The sequence below is a fragment of the Varanus komodoensis genome, unplaced genomic scaffold, assembly GCF_004798865.1.
Source record: "Varanus komodoensis strain SLA01 unplaced genomic scaffold, ASM479886v1 scaffold18_1, whole genome shotgun sequence".
NCBI classification, from domain to species: Eukaryota; Metazoa; Chordata; class Lepidosauria; order Squamata; family Varanidae; genus Varanus; species Varanus komodoensis.
In genome coordinates this window covers 1,099,732-1,116,714 of record NW_025335548.1, presented here as the reverse complement: position 1 = coordinate 1,116,714, position 16,983 = coordinate 1,099,732, and the positions used below count along the sequence as shown (strand labels likewise).

At 41.6% G+C, this 16,983-nt stretch overlaps 1 protein-coding gene across 1 annotated transcript in view; it reads right to left on the bottom strand.

The window, feature by feature from the left end:
- MTX2 (metaxin 2) overlaps window positions 1-16,983 on the bottom strand; it is a 59,174-nt gene that overhangs the window by 10,323 nt on the left and 31,868 nt on the right. The window contains exons 3-4 of the mRNA XM_044427024.1: window positions 16,829-16,875; window positions 53-125 (exon numbers count right to left, since the gene is read on the bottom strand). Coding sequence (XP_044282959.1) covers window positions 53-125; window positions 16,829-16,875 — 120 coding nt within the window. The remainder of the gene's footprint in view (window positions 1-52; window positions 126-16,828; window positions 16,876-16,983) is intronic.

Below are 16,983 nucleotides of genomic sequence, written 5' to 3'. Positions count from 1 at the left end.
TGTTGCCATAGTTTCCAAACACAGGTGTAATGTAAATGACTGTTACACTTACCAGATGGGGACATATATTCTGCATTTGCCCTACAAACCACCTGGACTGGCAGATTGCACATTTGCAAAAAGGCCTGCAAATACAGAATAAATAAAAGTCACACTAATTATCTGCAAACAGTTTAAGCTCTGGAAGATTTTGAAAAGCTGTTTGCCAAAACACTTAACACTATGATGCTTACTGTTTTGCTAATCAGAATCTCACTGTTTTAGATGCTGCTGCAAATTAAGCATTCAATGTGGCAAATGGGAGAAAAACATGTATATTGTTTGATTACTTCAATCAGATACCTTTCCTCTCCAAGACATCGTCTCTCTACCACATGCAAAAAGAGCTTCTATTTACTTTTGCTTACTGCTTTCTCATTCACTTCCACTCAAATCAAACTGCAGAGCCATTTTACATTTAAACGTATAAAGCAGAAAAAGACGCAAACTTCCTTGCTCTGATATACACTGCAGAGCTCTAGGGGGTGGCTCTAGGGACAGCACTGAAAGCTGTCATACATGTGTGATCCCCCTGCGCTCTACAGCTGAGATGTTGGGAGGGAAAAGGATGGCACTTTGAGCATTTGTTCTGAAGGCCTGCTGGCTGGACTACAAAAGAATCCAAATCCACATGTGAAACAGAATGGGAAGGGGGCTAGAGTGGATGAGCCATGGCAAGATTATACAAGTCCTGAGATCTTGTATAATAGGATGGCATACAAAAGCTTTTAATTAAGATTCATTCTGGATGCCTTGTTCTTTTGGGTAAATAAATGCTTTGCAAGGAAAATGGTCTGTGGCTTTTGAATGCTTGGAGGAGGAATCATGACTCCCAACATGATCTGACTACAGTCTAACTCAGCCTTATCCAACCAAGCACCTTCCAGATGTTTTGGGCTTCAGCTCCCACCAGGCCCTGCCAACAGCCAGGAAAGCTGGGAACTGTAAGCAAAAACATCGGGAGAACTTAGTTGCTGTCCTGTGGATCACAAGCTAGAGCAGTAAAGTGAAGTGAAGGTAGTATGATCCTGTTAAACGTTTTGCCCTGGTCCACAGGTACACAGTAGATGAATACATGCAAGAACTGTTGTGAACATTCTCCCATCAAACATGTTGATGGACATGTTGAAGGGGGAGGGGTCCCTAAACATGGAGGGGGAGATTCTAACTTCATTTATTTTTAGCAATACTGCATTGAATTGAGTTACTAAGACTTTTTTTGAGTGCTGCATATTATTGTTGCAAATAAATCAAAATCAGTTTACACAATATCACAATGAGTAATATTTTAAACACAGCTTCTGAAAGTACCATTGTGAAAACACATAGAAGAAAAGGGGATGTTTCTTTCATTTAAACAATAAATTCAAAGAGAAAGCTGTGATGAGAACTGAAGAATTATTCTCCAATTTAACTGTGGGGGAAGGGTGAGGAAGCATGCATGGAAATTATGAACAAATGAACAAATTATGAACCAATGTTCAAAATATTCCAGCTTTCCTATCAAACAGTGGCAGATCCTGTGTATTTAAAAATCTGTCTGAAGTTATAAATGAAAACTGCTCAGTATCATTCTTGGAGTGACAGATTATATTCCTAATCCAGTTATGGTAATAGTCACATTTGTAGTTTAACATAAATTAAGCATTTAATTGTATTTGTGACTACTTTAAACAAAGTAACAAATTCTTTTGTACCTGTAAATGTAATTTATTGCAAAGCCAGCTTCATTTTCCAAAACAATCTATTTTACACTGCACTGGAATGCTACTATAATGGTATAATGTAATTCCTGCTGCAAAATGTGGGAAGAGTAGACTCACTGGAAGCACAGAGGAGGCTTTGAAGATAAATGAAGATGCTATTCATTCAGGGGTAATTTCATCTTAGAACCATATGAAAGATGTTTCACTCAGACACAGTAGATGCCTGGCTTGGGATTTCAGTCTATTTTCAGCTACAATGTAATGTTGTTAAATCGATTATGTTGATACTGTATTTCTAATCATGAAGAATTCCAGCTATTATTCTGCTTAAAGAATGGATTGTCAGACTCTTGTTATATTGTTCAGTCTCTCCCTCCAGTTTAGAGCAACAAGCACAGTTTCAGTTCACAAAATTGAAATTATAAATTCACATTAAAGGAGTCAAAATTAGTAAAATCAAAACTGGACAGTCTGCATGGTTGCTTCCTTTTTTAAACCACTTCTACAAGACAGCCCGCTTTTTCACTATTAACTAAAAGCAAACTGCACCCACAGCCAAGTTTTCCTCAATCATGGCTCTGTTTCTATGGAGGCAGCAGTCAATCACTCACCTCCTATCAAACCTAGCACACATTTTAGTTTGGAGAACTACACGGAATATGGCTGTGGTTTTCTCATGGTCTTGCAACTAGCTTCAGCCACCTTGTTTTCAAGACCATGTGATACTTGGAGCAGCAACAAGCCAGGCTGGGAGAGGCAGAGAGGGAGAAGTAAGATGGACAGAAACTCCAGGAAAACACCTTCAATCTGGGACAGGCGATAAGACTCTTTACCTTGAGTTGAGCTAAAGAGACACTGGGAAGCTACTGGTGTGTTGTGCAATGGTTAGAGAGGGACTCAAGAGATCTGAGTTCTAGAGTCATGAAACTTAGTAACTTTAGGCCAATCAAGGAGTCTCAGTTTAACCTACATCACAGGTTGTTGTGAGGATGAAATGGGGGAGGTACACCATGTAAACCACCTTGGCTTCCTTATAGGAAGAAAAGGTGGGAAGATAAATAAATGGCTAACTAAACCAATAGCAAGGACTTCCCTGGCTGAACTAGTTGAGGCACTCTTAGATGTGGTTCTGGGAAAGTATATGACTTCTGTCCTGAGGGTTACAATTTCTAAGCTAAGGCTGCCTGAAGAGGCCCAGCCTGGGACTTCATGCCTTCATGGGGCTGTCTAACACAGAGGGCAGAGCGTATCCTCTATGTGGCTTTTGTCTTAAGTTGTGAGGTTGGAAGTCAACTCATTGCCATGGTCAAATTACTTCCTAATGAAGTTTGTAAGGGGGTAATTTTGATGGCCTGTCCTTGGAGACTTATGGACTCCAAGGGATTCCTAAATGCTCTGGGGGATATTCCAGTAACCAATAATCATATTTTCCAGTACATTAAGGCCCTTGAGGCACTATGGAATCATGGCACTGAGTGGCCACTTGGGAAGCCCCTTCAACACTGCAGAATTCAAATGATCCCCTGGTTTCTCAAGGAACTTATGACAATGACACGGCCCAGAAGACAACTGGAACACAAATGCCCTAAGACTCACCATGAAGGTGAATCAACCACACAAGATAATTGCACCTACTGTGGGGTTACAAAAGCAGTGAAGACAACTTACTTTGCAGCTTTCCTTCGCATCCACAAGTAATTGTCCAGCTAAGCTCTTACCGGAGTTCAGGGGGTCCTCTTACCTACTTCAGTGAATTCAGTGTCAGATCTCCCAGAGACCAACTGTGAAAGCTGTGCCAAATATTTCGAGAATACAGTAATTCCAATGAGGTGTCCAGTGCAACTCATTATCTAGTGCATTATCTTTTCCTATGTTGTGGGATCAAATTTAAGTTTTAGAAGCCTGAGGAGGTGCACACTTACATCTGTGTAATGTACAACATGCTTTCTCCCCCTGGACTGGATCTGAGAGCTGGAACTTGGAGGCAGCTTCTTATAATGGTTCTACTCCTATGAGGTTGATTTAGAGAACAACATCCGCAGTTGTACTGTGTGAGGCCACGGGGCACTATTCTGTCCCCAATACTATTTATATGAAACTGCTGGGAATGGTCATTAGGAGATCTGGGGCAAGACTCTAGCCTTCTGTAAGCTGCAATGCGAGAGGCTGCACAGGTTCTAAAGCAATACAGGATGCAGATACGTGCTGCGTGCGGTCCAATAAACTGAAGCCAAAGCCTGACAAGGTGGTGACCCTGTCAATGGGCAGGTCTGGGAACTGGTTCACTTGTTTTGGGAGGGGTTGCGCTCTGTCTTAAGCAACAGGTACACAGTCTGGATCCATTTTTGGTATTATACTACCGGGCAACCTCAGAGGCAGGGACTACCCATTTCCAGTTTCAGCTGCTACGCTAACTGTCTCACCGCTGGAGAGGGATAGCCTAGCCATTGTGAGGCACATACTAGTAAGCTGGTAAGTTAAGACTAGTGCAGTACATTCTGCACGTGGTCGCCCTTGTGTCCAGTTTAGATCCTGCAGTTACTGCCGGACAAATCCCATCCATCCACACTAGGTTTCAGATATTCATGGGGAACCTTGGACCAGTGGCAACTACTACTTTGACCCCTAGTAAAGCTCTTATTTAAAAGCCACTCTTCCCCATCATCTGAAAAGGCTTTTTTCCAGTAAAAAGAAGCAAGTCTAGAAAGTAGAATGTGGAAAGAAATATGGCTGGTGGGAGAGTAATACAGATTTTGACATTATAGTGGACAGCTAACAAAGTGTTGGAGCTCAGGTGAAGAATGCCACATATAGCTGCAGCAATAGTAATGCCCTTTTCAAAATTCAGGATGTTAATAGTTTCAATTTATTCAGCACTGGTGAACCAAACATAGAATCACCATGTTCAGTACTGGACATAACATTTGAAGCCAGGCATTCAGGCAACAATGGATTCAAAGATGACCAAAAAGGAGTTAAAGGTTAGCCCAGCAGCTGGAACAGATGACCCATACAATCACAGCCACCTAATATCTTAAGCTAGTCTTCCCCAACATGGTGTCCTCCAGATGTTTTGGACTACAACTACCATCACCAAGCTATTATCCATGTTGATAAAGTTCCAATCAACTGCGTCTCTGAAAGAGTTGTTTCCACTGGGTGGTAAGGCAGGGCTGGAAGAGGAAGGAGCCTGTTAAAGGAAGACACTAATTCTCGCTTTGTCCAGGGCTGATCATACTAGCTCAGGCAGGTAGAAACTGCAGTTCAAAACTACAATTGGAAGGCACCAGTCTGGGAGATGAACTGGGGATAATTCTTAGATTGCAGAAGAACAGCTGCTGCCTTCCTACAGTTCCATTCCCTTCCCCTCCTGTCAAATGAGAACACTGAGATCACGTAACTGATGGCAGTTTTACTCCATGTATACCTTGTTACTTTCCCCTTCCACAGAAGGTTAAATCCAATGATGCATTAACAGAATTTTTGTATCTCCATTCCACAGAAAGTTAAGAAAAGTAGATAAAACCTAGATGCATAGTAAAGAAGCTATGATTTTATAGAGCATTTAATGGAATGTGTATTGACAGACTGCATCAGAGAACCTATTTTAAAGAGCAAGTGGAGTTGAATTCTGCCAGCAGTGTGGATGGTGATAAAAAGACCTCACAGAAAAATAGCTTTCTTCTACAAATGCTTTGCCTAAAGTCTCTCCCAAAGGTACTCAGGCGCTTCTGCCCTGAAGGCCCCTGAGAAATAGTTTAAATAAATGTTAGGAGAAAGTAACTAATCCACTACAAGAACAGGGAAGACTGAAATCCAAGTAACAAGAGTCTGATCTTTCCAGTGTTTAAAAACTAATTTGGCCTCCCATCACAGAGTCTTGGAAAATATTTACCGGATGCTCTTCTTCTACCCTGCTGTTCAGGCAGGTACAAGCACGCACAAGAACAGCAACAGAAACAACATGCACTAGCCCAGCGGAGGTGCTGAGCACTGCAAAGTTCCTCCTACTGGAAGCAACAGGAGAGGGGGGAGGGGGGCAGGAAGAACCTGTGGCACATCCAAAGCCATGCCAGCGCTCTGCAGCCTGGGCATGGGTTGGGGGGCAGCTTTCTTCTCTCTCTCTTTTAAACTCCCTGCCCCCAATTGACTCCAATGGGAGGACATTTACAACGCTAGCTCCAAGACGGACGTAGTTCCGGGGCTGTTTCCAAGGAACAATGGTGCTCAGAAGGCGCTCAGGCTAACATGTCTGGCCCCGATGCAGCCCAGCCCTGCTGGTGGTAGAAGGGCGCAGCAGCGCTTTCTGCTTCTACACTGGAAGGCCTCCAAGAGCGGACCCTGCAGGTAGCAGGTGGAATGGGAGACCTGCGACCTCCGGCCACCCTCCCAGGGAGGAGAGGATTGCTTCTGAAAACAGGTGCTTGGCCACTTCAACCTATTCTTGAAAAGAGGAAAAGTCCACTTTTGCAAAGAGATTTGCAAAATGGTCAAAAGCAGCCGCCTCACACTGTCTTCCTTCACTGCTGGTCATCTGCGTGGTAAGGCAGAAGTGGATGATATTGGATTGGTACTAAATATATTAGCTCTTGCATAAATAGAAATGGTTTCTAGATGGGAAACTCCTAAAATCACATCAAGGGAAGGACAAGGATATGGAAAATAACAGAACTGAATGAACTGACACACTTATATTTGAGAAGGAGGGTTGATGGAAAATCCATTGAAAAATGGAATTTATTCATTAGATATTGGAACTGATTTATGGAACAAAGAAGTATTGAGTTTTTTGTCTGTTTTATTATTTATTTAAGAAATTACCACTCTACCTTTCCAATTTCTAAAAGAAAATGCTCACAGTGGCTTTATGCAGTTATATTATCTGTTATATTAAAACATCTTTGTTTTAGTATAATTAAAAAAGGTTTAAAGAAAAAAGTAAGAACATTCATGCTATTCTCCTATACTTGTGAAACCTTATTAGTAAGATACTGGGTTTTTAAAAATTATTTTTAACAATAACTCCAATTTAATGCTACAATACTAAATTTCAAGATTGTTTATTGTATAACATTTATTTACAGCCTTTTGTCATTATATCTTTCATATTATTCCTGTGTTAATAAGAATCTTTTTCTTCTTCGGAAAAGGCAAATCATGCTATTAAATTACTTTTTAAAATGTTCATAAATTTAAACATGCATTAATGCAATTTTAATTAGCAATTTCCCTTCTTCCAATGGTCCAGATTCAACTGCAATAAAGTGGACTTGATTAGTACACCTGGGGTCTATAACAGACCACTATATTAATTCCAGTAGAGCTAGCCTTAAATATTTTACTGGTATACGCTCTCTTTCACCTCAGAAACATCTCATAGGTATGAATTTTAAAAAGGAGCACAGCATTTCCCTCCACTTTAAACCAAAGTCTAACTTACCCTATTGATCTTTTTAAGACTTACTTTTTAAGTAAGTCTAACTTACTCCATATACAAAGGAGGAGAAAGGATAAAACACAAAATAATAATCAATATTTAGAGCCCTGAAATGTTTGGGAGAGTGGGTATGTAGGAGATATACAATGAAACATGGATAAGGCAGCAACCAACACTTTCTGTCACCTCCTTACATATTTTCAGAACTTTCTCCTTCTATACCTGTGAATTGTACTCTTGTGGAGGATTAACAGTGCAATCCTGTTATCTGTCTCCTACAAACTAAGCCCCACCAAATATGCCATGCATATTCTTCGGTCTTGTTATACAGAGACCAGTAGATAATTATCATTAGCTATCATGCTGTTGTATTATTAATCAAAACTGGCAGAAAGCTCTGAAAAAACCATGAAAAAGGAAAGTAAAATTTGTGTACTTTTGTGATAGAATAAAATTGAGCAGTTACATGAAAATTACAAGTTTACTATGTATTAATGGAAGACAGTATGAGTCATGGAAAGCACAGCACCTCACCCCCCAGATATTTCTAAAACACAATATTTAATTACTGAAATTATCATTTTCCTCTTATTTAAATTCACTCTTAATGGAAACAAAATTACCATCAGTGTCAAGAACTTACAGTACAAATGCAAAGTATTATCATTTTCAACAACACTGTGCAGCATTGTAGTTAATGACCAAATAAGCAGTTGCAGTAATTCAATTAGCCATTTTGTGAGCAATTGTACACAAATGACATTTTGCCACAAGAACATAATTTCTGAATACTACAAAGACAAGGAAATTGAGGACTGTGGGCAACATCCTTGCTTGCTCTGAAGCTTTTTGATATGTTTCACCACACCCCCACCCCAAATAATGATAGTACTAGTTACACACTGAACTGTTAAGATTTTCTAAATAAGCTTGCTATATGGTGATATGTTGGAAAGAAGATTTCAAACATATCACCATATGGCAATAGGTTTCTTGCTCTTTTTGGGTAGGTGGACATCTGAAATTTTGAGAGGAGGTCATATGCTCTCTCACAAAATGGTTGTCATGGGGAGGCTGCCCATTCATAAAACAGCTCCCATGCTGGGCATGGCCAGCCACAAAACTAACTAGTGGGACTAAAAGAAATGTGACTTGGCCAAGAAGCTAAATACAAAACAGAAGTACATTCTAAGCTCCAAAACAGGGCACCACCCTCTTGAACCCAAAAAAAAAAGATGTTGGTGCTTCACTCTGCCATACACCAGTGTCCCAGTTAATCCTAATAAAGCAAAAAGCAAGAGGGGCAGGCAGCCTGCTGGGCACCAAGAATCATGTCTGTGCATGCACAAGGGGCTCATAGACATCATGCTGGAGACTCCAAATTTTAATAGATTTCAATGTGTTGCTGTTGTCAGCCGTGAAGTCGTGTCCAACCCATCGCGACCCCATGGACAACATTCCGCCAGGCCTTCCTGTCCTCTACCATCCCCTGGAGTCCAATCAAGCTCACCCCAACTGCTTCAGTGACTCCATCCAGCCACCTCATTCTCTGCCGTCCCCTTCTTCTTTTGCCATCCATTGTTCCCAGCATTAGGCTCTTCTCCAGGGAGTCCTTCCTTCTCATTAGGTGGCCAAATTATTTGGGTTTCATCTTCAGTATGTTCTGCACATAAGTTAAATAGGCAGGGCTACAGTATACAGCCTTGCCAAACTCCTTTCTCAATTTTGAACCAATCAGTGGCTCCACGTCCAGTTCTCACTGTTGCTTCTTGACTCGTGTATAGATTTCTCAAGAGACAAATAAGATGGTCTGGTACTCCCGTCTCTTTAAGAACTTGCCACAATTGGTTGTGATCCACACAATCAAAGGCTTTAGCACAGTCAATGAAGCAGAAGTAGATGTTTTTCTGGAACTCCCTAGCTTTCTCCATGATCCAGCATACGTTGGCAATCTGATCTCTAGTTCCTCTCCCTCTTCAAAATCCTGCCTGTACTTCTGGTAGTTCTCGGTCCACATACTGCTGGAGCCTAGCTTGTAGGATTTTCAGCATAACTCTGCTAGCATGTGAAATGAGTACAATGGTGCGGTAGTTTGAACATTCTTTGGCATTGCCCTTCTTTGGGATCGGAATTTAAACAGACCTTTTCCAATCCTGTGGCCACTGTTGAGTTTTCCAAGTTTGCTGGCAGATTGAGTGTAGCACTTTTCCTGCATCATCTTTAAAGATTTTGAATAGCTCAGCTGGAGTACTGTCACCTCCACTAGCTTTGTTGTTGCTCAGACTTCCTAAGGTCCACTTGACTTCACATTCCAGGATGTCTGGCTCGAGGTCAGTGACCACCCCATCATGGTTATCAGGGACGTTAAGCTCGTTCGTGTATACTTCCTTTGTGTAATCTTGCCACCTCTTCTTAATCTCTTCTCCCCGTTAGGTCCCTGCCATTTTGGTCCTTTATCATGCCCATCTTTTCATGAAACGTTCCCTTCATATCTCCAATTTTCTTGAAGAGATCTCTGGTCCTCCATATTCTATTGTTTTCTTCTATTTCTTTGCACTGTTCATTTAAGAAAGCATTCTTATCTCTTCTAGCTATTCTCTGGGATTCTGCATACAATTGGATGCATCTTTCTCTTTCTCCTTTGCCTTTCGCTTCCCTTCTTTCCTCAGCTATTTGTAAAGCTTCCTCAGACAGCCATTTTGCTTTCTTGCATTCTTTTTCTTTGGGATGGCTTTAGTCGCTACCTCTTGTACAATGTTGCAAACCTCCGTCCATAGTTCTTCAGGCACTCTGTCTATCAGATCTAATTCCTTAAATCGATTTGTCACCTCTATTGTATATTCATCAGGGATATGATTTAGGTCATACCTGAGTGGCCTAGTGCTTTTCCCTACTTTCTTCAATTTGAGCCTAAATTTTGCAACAAGAAGCTCATGATCTGAGCCACAGTCAGCTCCTGGTCTGGTTTTTACTGACTATATAGAGCTTCTCCATCTTTGGCTGCAGAGCACATAGTCAGTCTGATTTCTGTGTTGACCGTCTGGTGATGTCCATGTGTAGAGTCGTCTCTTGGGTTGTTGGAAAAGAGTGTTTGCTATGACCACCATATTCTCTTGACAAAATTCTACCAGCCTGTGCCCTGCTTCATTTTGTACTCCAAGGCCAAACTTGCCTGTTATTCCAGTTATCTTTTGGCTTCCTACTTTACCATTCCAATCCCCCATGATGATAAGGCCATCATATTTTGGTGTTAAAGAATTCTAGAAGGTGTTGTAGGCCTTCATAGAACCGGTCAACTTCAGCCTCTTCAGCACCAGTGGTTGGGGCATAGACTTGGACTACTGTGATGTTGAATGGTTTGCGCTGGATTCGAACTGAGATCATTCTGTCATTTTGGAGATTGTATCCTAGTACTGCTTTTCCTACTCTTTTATTGACTATGAAGGCAACTCCATTTCTTCTGAGGGATTCTTGCCCACAGTAGTATACCTGATGGTCATCTGTATTAAATTCACCCATTCCTGTCCATTTGAGTTCACTGATTCCTAAGATGTCGATGTTCAGTCTTGTCATCTCTTGTTTGACCACATCCAGCTTGCCTTGATTCATGAATCTTACATTCCAGGTTCCTGTAGAGTATAACTCTTTGCAGCATCGGACTCTCCTTTCACCACCAGATACATCTGCAACTGAGTGTCCTTTCGGCTCTGACCCAGTTGCTTCATTCTTTCTGGCGCTACTAGTACTAGCCCTCTGCTCTTCCCCAGTAGCATATTGGACACCTTCCGACCTGAGGGGCTCATCTTCCGGCGTCATATCTTTTTGCCTTTTGGTACTCTCCATGGGGTTTTCATGGCAAAGATACTGGAGTGGGTTGCCATTTCCTTCTCCAGTGGATCACGTTTTGTCAGAGCTCTCTGCTATGACCTGTCCGTCTTGGGTGGCCCTGCGCAGCATATCTCATAGCTTCATTGAGCTACGCAAGCCCCTTCACCACGACAAGGCAGTGAATACCTGGGCCCTATATATTGATGGGTATTGAAAATCAGCATCTCATGTTGCATCTTCAATTAATGTTTAACTTTATCAGGATTATCAAAAATAGGTTTCATATTCACACATACTATAAATATTGTGTGATTTAATATTCACACGATAGTTTTAATATTCACAGATACAAAACTAAGCTGACTTATACTAAAGTTACTACTTCAAAAGTAGAGTTACTATTTCTTGCAGGAGACTATACTGTGAAGCGATTCCAGTGGCACAGTAGGGCAGGGAGCTACTGGTGACCTTTCTCAAGTCCTACTTTCAGAGGCCCTGGGCACCTTTGTGAAATAAGAATTCACATGGGGGGGGGGTACACATATAGATGTACATGCAGGTATGTCATATGCACTCATGCCTTATGTAGGAAAATGTGAACAGATTCTGCCACATGTCTAAATGACAGAAAACACACTGGTTTGACCTCTTGTACTCTTGTACAAGTGAATGCAAAGTTAAAATAGACATGGGACACTCTTGAGTCTAAGCTTCCAAGCTGCCTTCTTTGGATGATCTATGGACTAAATTGATAGCCTTCAAGCATATTTCTTTTAGCACCCCCAGTACCAGTAGGAAAGGAAGCTGGAGGAAGCCTCTGAGTTGATTTCTATTGGATGTGAATCACAATTTTGAGTTTGATAAGAATGTACCCTCACCTACTCCAACCCCTCTTAAAATCTGGGCATTGGGTATGCAGATCCCAAGAGTTTTGGGAATATGCTCTCTACAATTCCAGATAGCTTAAAGCTAATCCTTCAGTCACAGAGCAGCTTGAGTAGGCCAATGGGTGTTCAAGGCTGCAGGGGTTTCATCTCCACTCCACAGTATGCTTATGTTAATCAAGGAAAAAATATATTACTTGGCACTGCAAGCATGGGGAGAGGAGGATTAATTTGATGAATTGGTGATAAGCCCACCACACAAAGAATGTGGGCTATTCAAATAAGCACGTGGGCTATTTGAATAAATAACACTGAATACCCTAATAGTCTAAACCATGTGTCAAGTCCAAAACTTTCAAAATTCAAGACAACACCGATGACAAGAGCAATAATAAGTCAATAGTTGATTGGATCCAAATTTACATAACCACTTATTGGTGTCTTAGATAAATGCAGTGGAAGGTTCTTGCTATAAATGGGAAATGCCTTCTATGAACTGAGAAAAAATTTTGTTTGAATCCAGACTTAATCCTGCCTGAGCACAACCAACTGAAAACAGTAAGACTTCACCTTCAGCAGGTCTGTAAGCAGGCCCACAACTGGATCTAACCACCTCCTTTTTGCATTGTCATCCATATATAAAGTACTTTGCAACAGAAACAAGAAAAAGGTCCCTTCCTCAAAGTGCTTCTAATCTAAAGTTCGTCACTGGGAAGCATAAGTAGCGAGGCATTTACACTCATTTGGGAATAAAGAGTGAGTGTGTGAGTTAGGCAGGAGCCATGCAACTTTTCAGGATGGATGTATAGACCACTACGGGTTAATTGTACATTTCCACAGAAGTGCTATATCGCATCGTAGGAGAAGAAAAGATTTCTCAAAAGGTTGGATGCATCTGAAAACCAATTTATCACCACCACTGCTAGTGTCATCGCATAGGACCAAAGGACCCAATAGAACTAAAACAAAGAAAGAAACACCCACATCATTCCTACTGATTCAAAGTGTGTTTGGTTAAAAGTTGCGGGGAGGTGGAAGGATGGGGAACAAACAGGCAAAGTCCTCTTCTATTGTTACTGAGGAATAGAAACCCTTCAAACAGGTGTGTTTATCCTAATGCATGTTCTCTAGCATAAAGATATGGTCAACAATAACGCCTATTTTATTCTTTATTTAAATATTTGTATACCAGCCTTATTGAAATCTTATCTCACAGTATACCGGATACTTTTAAAACATACTAGTAGCTATTATTAAAATGTACAATAAAAATAAAAATCAGTGATCAAACAACTAAGTAAAAGTGTCTATCACAACAGAGCTTAAAAGTAAAATATGAAAAAAATATAATTAAAAAATAGTTTTCCAAACAGGAGCCAAAAACATAGTAGAATAGTAGATGAGCCTGGGGAAGTTCTTGGGGCAAGATATTCCATAACTGTGAAGTCACAAATTTACAAAGTCTACTTCTTCTTTGTTGTCATCCACCAACTTGTCTTTGATGCTGGGGGTTTCGAGTTTCAATTGACTCGCGTTTCAATGGAAGGTCTTAATATTTGGGCAGGTCGATGCAAGTGCAGGTGGTCTGGGTTAGTCCAAAAGTCACAAAGGGGTTTAAGGCACCATACAATGCATGTTCAGACAGGGAAAAAAGTCCTACAAGTCCCAGCATTTCCCCGCCAGCCACACTATACTATTCTGTCTAAACATGCATAGCACTGCACTCTTATTTGTTTGTTTTTCGATTTATATCCTGCCTTTTCCCTCAAAGGGCTCAAGGCAGCTTGCATCATTCTCCTCCTCCATCTTATCCCTACAACAACAACCCTGTGAGATAGGTTGGGCTGAGAGTCTGCGACTGGCCCAAAGTCACCCAGTTGGCTCCATGGCTGAGCGGGGACTAGAACCCAGATCCTCTGAGTCCCAGTCCCATGCTCTTAACCACTACACCACACTGGCTCTCTTAAGGTTTTGACTCTTAAAGGTCAAAACCAGCATCTTGAATTAAGCTTGAAAAGAAATCAGTTATGAGATACAAATCTCTCAAGAACGGTTAGGTCTGTTCCCAGTCAGCAATCCCAACTGCAATCCCAACAGCTGAATTTTAAACCAGCTGCAGCTTTGAAAACTTTTTGGGACAGCCCAAGTACAGCATATTAGCCTAACCAAGTAGTCTAAGTAGATGGTACCAGACCATGGATGACCATATAAAGCACGATGAAGACTGCTTCATCAGAAAAGAGCACAGGATTGGCATTTTATTAGGTACTGCTTCAATACAACTAGGATATTAACTTTACACACACTGGAGTAATGTACCGTATTTTTCGCTCTATAAGACGCACCTAGTTTTTAGAGGAGGGATCCATGGAAAGCTTCCTGATAATCACAGGCACATTCCCCATGACTTCCCCATGGGCTTCATTAAAAGACAGGTTGCCATTTGAAAACACACACCGACCTGTGATTAACAGCTCTCTCACCTGCGCCGGAGGAGGGGGGGTGGAGCAGGGCATGCCGAGCGCGTGCCGGCCAGGTGTGGTGCAGCCGGGCCGGCAGCGTGCTGGCGGTGGTCTTCCGGGTGACGTGGCGGCGGCAGGTCTTCCCGGGCAGTGGGGGTGAGCAGTCCATCTCTCCGTGCGGCCGGCGGGTTAAAGCCCGCGGCTCCTCCTCCACACTGCTCCCCCTGAGCGGCACAGCTCTCACCTGAGCTGGAAGGCGGTGGGGGGTGGGGACGGAGCAGCGTGCGCCGAGCTCGTGCTGGCCAGGTGGTGCCACGTGGTGCAGGCGGGCCAGCAGCGTCCCGGGTGTCGGGCACACACACATTCGCTCTGTAAGATGCACAGACATTTCCCCTTAGAGGGGGGAAAAAGTGTGTCTTATAGAGCAAAAAATACGGTATTATTTAGAAAATATTTTTAAAAGAAATAACTAGTGAATTCCATATTACAGATTCTTATGATACCATCACCTTACATCAAAGAAAATTGTTCCATAGAGTTTGAAATCAGATATCTGTTGCAGTCATATTTATAGTCATGGCTACTATCAGCTGTCAGGCCCAAGAATATTGAGGAAAAAGAAGCTTTTTAATATATTATGGTTAATTTATCATCTAAGTGACATGTGTAGAACAACAGGACTGAAATAATAGAATTGAAACAACAGAATTGAAATAAAGAAATTTTTCCTCTAGAAAAAGAAAACTTCTTTTAAAGCTTGCTTTTAAAGCTTGCTGCTTGCTGATGATTAAAGACTCCTGCAAAGTTGATATAGGTAGAGAGATGTAGGTTTGGAAACAGTGCCATCAGGTTCTCTGTCAAGAGATTGCTTAAAAAGATTATACAACAAAATGCACAGTGGGTGCCATCCAACATCACTTGAGCAGACTCCTGCTCACGCAAGGGAACGTTCCTCGCTTTTCTTCCCTTGTGCGCTCCCAAGCCTTCAGGCCAGATTCAGGAGAGCTGCAGCAGGACGCCATGCTGCCTGTGGTTCTGTCCTACCACTGGCCTACATCGTTGTTACTGTCACACAATGTTTACTTCCTTCTTTTCTTCCTTTTGCGAGGACCCCAATGTGGCCTTTGCAGGGGCCAAAGGATACTTCAGATTCCCAGAGAACACTCTGGCCTTGGGGCAGGAAATCAAAGCTCTGACTCCTCTCTGCCTTATAATCCGTGTAGCACCTCTGTCCAAGGATGGGAAAGCAATCCTGGAGAGGGCAGGAACACAAGAGCAACCACAAGAGCAACCACTGTGCAGCCATTCCAGTCTCTTTCCTGCCCCCCTCTGAGATGCTCTAGCTAGATGGGTTAAAAAACAAACAAACAAAAGCCTATCTAGCAAAAAATGCAGGGCAGGTGAATGCAGAAGCAGTTTGCCCCTGCCCCTGCCCCTGCCCTGCACAGGATGCCGAGTTTGCAAGCTTATGGGCATCACCAAAGGATTGTGTATTTCAAATACATCTTAATAAAATCTGGTTAATTGGTTTGTTGAGAGAGACTTCTCCACACTTTTTCAATACATGGACCATGGAAGCATTCTAATCAACTTTAACTGCAGTAAATGGGTTAATTGTAGATTAACATGTACCAAGAATAAATGGTGTAACCTTGTAACAGTTCTGCTGTGATTGCACTTGCACAAAATTGGGGGAGCAGCTGCAAAATATAATAGTAGAAAATTTCCACTTAACACATCTGGAAGGTGTGGATATATATGCATGTTTCACCCTTCCCCAATCTTGTTCCACTTAGCTTTTTGGACTTCAGCTCCCATCTTAAGAAGACTGGTATATATCAATATACACAAACACACTGTTATGCTTGTAAGTTTCTGAATTTAAGAAAGAGCCAGCAGGGTGTCAAAGTAAGGATGGACAAATCTTATCCATTTTTGTTTTTCATTTTTCCTATTTTAAGTTTGTTCTGTCCATTTCCTCATCAATTTGAGATGCTTAAAAAAAAAAACCAAGCGTGTGCATGTTTGTACACATTTCTTAAATATTATGCATTTTTGCAAACAGTTTTTCTTGATGCAATGCTGTTTTGTGCATGCTTTTACTTATATATGCATTTCCCTTCCCCAATATACATGGTCAGTATATATATGGTAGGTATTTACATATGCAAGCCAAACAAAATCCTCCCCCATCTTTAGTCATAGGTAATATGAGACAGCCACACCTCTCTAAAGAACTACCCTTTATTGTGGATTATTAATGCCCCCTGACCTGCAAGCCACTGACAAATTAAAGGTGCAGAAAACATCTGAGAAATATGTTGCTTTCACATTTGTATCAAGTCACTGGAGAGCCAGTTTCAGACATGGCCATTGCTGCAGTACAACTAACAGGAATACCAGCCAACTGGAAACACACAAAGGTACAAAACTCCATTTCATTGCAGCACAGCAAGCAGGAAAATGTTTTACCTGAACAGCAAGACAGGCGGCATTATCAGAAAGCAAAATTTGTTCCTCTGTAAAATAAAAATAAACAGTGCACAGTATAATGATTAGACACAGTGAGTGTTTTTCCTCTAACAATAACTGCAGATCATCTGGGATGCAAAAACAAGTTCTTACAA